General features: G+C 40.4%; 1 protein-coding gene across 1 annotated transcript in view; it reads left to right on the forward strand.

Moving 5' to 3' along the window:
• Positions 1-2,172: 2,172 nt before the first annotated feature.
• wnt4 (wingless-type MMTV integration site family, member 4) overlaps positions 2,173-5,000 on the forward strand; it is an 11,928-nt gene continuing 9,100 nt past the window's right edge. Inside the window, exon 1 of the mRNA XM_027168797.2 lies at positions 2,173-2,953. Coding sequence (XP_027024598.1) covers positions 2,877-2,953 — 77 coding nt within the window. The 5' untranslated portion in view covers positions 2,173-2,876. The remainder of the gene's footprint in view (positions 2,954-5,000) is intronic.

Consider the following 5,000-nt stretch of genomic DNA (forward strand, 5'->3'; position numbering starts at 1 on the left):
GACCGCCAGAACGAGTAAATCTCCCTGATATCCGGTTAATCATTTCCCCTGGACGGATTCAGCATCACTGCGCTGTTTCCATGGCGAAAGAAATGAGGGTGAGTTCATCTGTGAAACACAGGGCAGGAAGTTCTGAGTGACACTCAAATAAGCTGAAACTGTCGATCCAAATGTAAAGCGGTGGCAACAGTCACACTCTGAGCCAGTCACTAACCAAGGCCTGCCATTCCCTCTAGCCTGGACAAGCAAAGCTGCCTTTGTTGTTTGCGGTTCCAAGACTGATGCGTCGTTTTAATGGAAAATGTGGAGAGTGTTAAAAAAAAGAGTAAGAGAAAGAGAGAGAGAGAGAGAGAGAGAGAGAGAGAGAGAGAGAGAGAGAGAGAGAGAGAGAGAGAGAGATAGAGAGAGAGAGAGAAAAGTGTGCTGTCCGGAAGCCAAACCCCATCTCCTTGGCTCCGGCGAGTCTTGTTGCCGACATCATCAGCGGCGTCTGTGGGGATAACAGATCGCACCTCTTTTGTAAGTGTGGGATTGTGCAGCAGCCAAAGCTCAGTAAATTCTCACCAGCGGGTGCTGAAGGAGCGATCGGAGTCTGACCGAAGGGATTAACTCTGTGACGATGACATTTTGACAGGAGCAGGCGTTAAAATGTGATTATGAAGGTGTAAGGAAGGGTTTGTTCATCAAATCTGGAATGAAACACTCAGTTTTGTGCTGTTTCAGGAATATGATCATGTAGAGCTAGCGTTATATCGGGCCAATCAGCAAACTCTATATGAGGCAACAATGCATAATATTTTTTATCTGTTTATAATTATGTAAAAATTGACCTCTGAAGATGTGGGAAAAGTTACACAGCATTACACTTCTGACACCGGAGACTCCTTACTCCGTCTCCTTGCAAAAAATATCACCACGTCAGCGATAATTTTTAAAATATTGTAAACATCTGATGATGTGGAAAGTCTGTCGTACAGTTCCTCTCTCACTTGTTGCTATAGAAACAGTAACATATTATAACAAGGGCATTAATTTAAGTGTCAGAGCTGCTGTTAGAGAAAACGAATCAAAAGAGTGAATCAGCTCAGCTATGAGATTAGAACCGGTCCTGTAATTCGAGATAAGGTCAATGTCAGGATTTAAGGAACAAAAATGATGTGCCTCAAGATGATGATGATGATGATGATGATGATGATGATGATGATGATGTATATAACCAGACAGGAAGTGCTCAGATAAAAAGTCTATAATTGTTACCTTAATGGTTGGAGTCTAAGTTCAGTTCAGATGATGAACACAGAGAGCATCTTTCAGCTTTACTCACTCTCTCCCTCTGTTGGTCATTTCTAGAGCCACGTGACCCCAAACCACACACACACACACACACACACACGCGCACACACACACACACGCGCGCGCACACACACACACTCTCTCTCTCTCTCTCTCTCTCTCTCTCTCTCTCTCTCTCTCTCTCTCTCTTCCTTATCATCATCTTCATGCATCTTCTTTACATGCTTCGTATCTCTTTCTTTGTACCTAAATAAACAGATTAAGTCATTTGGTCAGAAGATCACAAACGTCATGCATCATGAAGGTCTTTACAGAGTCAGAGTGAAGAGTGTCAGCATTACAGCCTTCAGGAAACTGAGAAGCACAACACACCAGAGAGGAAAGCTCATTTTGGGTCATGAGTCACGCAGTCCATCACAGCGTTTACAGTGTATAGAGTGTAAGTCCTGAAAATAGAACAGAATTGAATCAAATAGAATTAATGTTTCTAAGCTAATTTATTATTTAAAAAAAAAACTAAATTTAATAACCCTTTATTCTGCCCCCCCCCCAATATTAAATAAAAAATATGATAATATATAATATTAAAATATCACTACTAATAATACAATTGTATATTATTTATTTATTTATTCATTTATTACTTTATATTCTTTATTATTATTATTATTATTATTATTATTATTATTATTATTATTATTATTATTATTATTATTATAGGGAATGTTGCAATTTCTTTATAATTTAATATTGTGTAAAATATAAATATTACTATTCTCTTACTTCTATTATTATTATTATTATTATTATTATTATTATTATTATTATTATTATTATTATTATTATTATACCACTTCACTGACCTGGAGGGAATTGAGAGGATAGAAGTTAGACCTGGTCTAATGTGAGCTGCTGCAGAACTCATACATAACGCGCTTTTAAACCCGCCTCTATCTCCAAACACACACACACACACACACACACACACACACACACACACACACACACACACACACACACACACACACACACACACACACAAACCTGCCCCCCACATGTCGCACCGCCCCTACGAAATCCTCCAGGAGCGACTAAATTCGGCGCTCAGAGCGGCGGCGCGTCACTGCGTCTGATCCACACACACACACTGCGCTCTGAACTTTACCGGAGTCTCGCGGGGCGGCGCGTTAACAGGCGGCGTGCGCGGGCAGACAAGACGAAGCCAGGGACCCCAAGGAGACACCGTGCGCGACACATTGCAAAAATAAAATTAAAGAAAGAAAGAAAAAAAAAATCAGCACGCATTCGAGGACCCAGACTTATCAGACTTCCCTCACAAACTGATTTGATTTTGTCAAGATGATCTGAACTGTGCATGAGGAGGCACCGAGACGCGCGCGCTCCTCAGACTGGATACCCCGTGTACGGATTTACTCGCTGAAAGTGGGATTTGAATAAGAATAACATCAACAACAACAAAAACGTGCACTCGCTTTCTTCCTCCCTGTGGATAGTGTCGATCTTCTTCTCCTTATTTTTTTTTTTTTTATTATTATTATTTTAATTTTGATCTAAGTTCCAAGATGAGCTCAGGCTGTTTGTTCAGGTCTCTGCTGATGCTCTTCCTGGCGCTTCTCTCCGCCAACGCGAGCAACTGGCTGTAAGTGAATCGCACACCTTTTTCCTTTACTATTCCTCAGTGCATGGATCTTAGTGACAGCTGATAGATCAGATCAGGAGTATGTGTGTGTATGTGTGTGTGTGTGTGTGTGTGTGTGTGTGTGTGTGTGTGTGTGTGCCACGCGTCCAGGACGCACACACTTTGCAAGACAAGAGTGTATTAAACCTGCTTTAAAAACGTCTCTCGGTTACCTGCTGGATCTTTTAAAGCTCTGATTTAACATGACAGATGGACACACAAGGCAAGGTATCAAAGGTTTAATGTTTAAAATGGACCGAAAGACTGATAGACAGACAGATATCTCATCAGGTATCTTGACAAGCCTCGTGTCTCAGATACACACCTGTACGTGCGTCACGCGCCACAAAGTTTGTTTAAAAGCATGCCAGAAAACATAACTTACAGCCACACACTAAGCAGCAGAAGTGTTTATTAAGACTCATAATCACAGAGCTGGAACTGTCTTCGTATTTATTCATTTTACGACACACAGCACCAGGTTCCCAGTCACCTGACCACCAATTTCAACCAACACGGAACCGTTAGGGTCCGAGCTGTGTCCCGAACAGTGCTACGTTTTTAGAAGAAATTCTCTCGGCTCCAAGTGGAACCTGTTTCACACTCAAAGAACCCTCGAGGAACCCGTTGTGTAATAGCTTGAAGTTCTTAGAGAAATTAAAGCTCTTTTAGGGATCATTTGTCTCAAGTGCATTAGAACATAATAGCAAGGTGCTGATGTCAAGACTACAAAGATGTTTTTTTTTAAGACATACAGTATGTAGAAGAAAAAGATATTTCACCTGATTGAAATTTGCTTGTGGAACTGAAACTCACTTGTGTTGTTTATTGTGTTTTGAAGTGTTCTTAGTGAAATTACGGCTCTTTATGCAACCGTTTTATTGCAAAAAAAAAGTCTCCACTGAGATCATCGTCTTCTAAATGCTGAGATCTTTTGCATGAAATTTAAATATACTTTAATAAGGTTCTCAAAAAAAAACCCAGTTTCAACAAGGAACCCCAGAAGAACCTTCATTTTGTGTGCCCACATTCTGCAGTGTGTGTGTATGTGTGTGTGTGTGTGTGTGTGTGTGTGTGTGCGTGTTTTATTGTACTGTTTAGTACCGAGCAGGCCGTGTAGTGTATTTTGAGGGTTCCTATAGAAAGTAGGGTTCTTTTAGGAACCATTCACGTCACGTCTTATGGTTCCTCTAGGCATAGAACACATTTTGCTTTTGCGCTTTACATCAATCATGTACTACAGAAGATATTTTATTATTTTATGTAAGCTACATCTCCCAGAATCAAGGGTTCCACTAACAAAAGTACTGAGATCAGAGTTCTCTTAGGAACCATTTATCCACGATTAAACCTCATGCCTCATGATGACACTGTGAAGGTTTCTGATAGTCAGACATTTCTAAAAATGTGCATACGTTCCTCCAGGAACCTTCTGTTTTACGAACGTACATCAGGTACATCAAACTCGTATATTAGTTCCTGAGTTTAGTATATGGGTTCTGAAAGTTGAGAAAGTACTGATGGTTCCTTTTAAGAGTTCATTAATTTTGATAAACACCCCCAAAATATAAAGGACACACAGTGTGTGCATGTGCGTGTGTGAAATTTAGCTAAAACTAAAAAAAATAAATAAAAAAGGTTCCTGGGAAACCTTGAACCGAGCAGTTTCACTCTCAGAAAACTTCCCGGTGCTTCTTTGAACCTTATTAGTGAATAAACGGTTCCTAAATGAGCTTCAGGTGAAACTGTCATTATTTTTAAACCCGGCGGTGTGTTTTTTTAAGCACTGTTTATTCTGCTAATCTTGTTAGGCTTCTTCCTGAAATCAGGGTTCTTTTAGACCTCATTAAGGTTCCTTTAGCCGCAGCGAACCTTTCTGACAGTTCCTAGAGCGTGTACGAGATCCTGGGACCTTTTGTGGTAGGATTTCAGCTTACTCACAGCTGAGATGATACAGAACAGGTTTTCCGAAGCAACTGATTGATATTTATCACAGTAAATTTTCCCC

This window comes from Tachysurus fulvidraco, chromosome 2 (genome assembly GCF_022655615.1).
Source record: "Tachysurus fulvidraco isolate hzauxx_2018 chromosome 2, HZAU_PFXX_2.0, whole genome shotgun sequence".
NCBI classification, from domain to species: domain Eukaryota; kingdom Metazoa; phylum Chordata; class Actinopteri; order Siluriformes; family Bagridae; genus Tachysurus; species Tachysurus fulvidraco.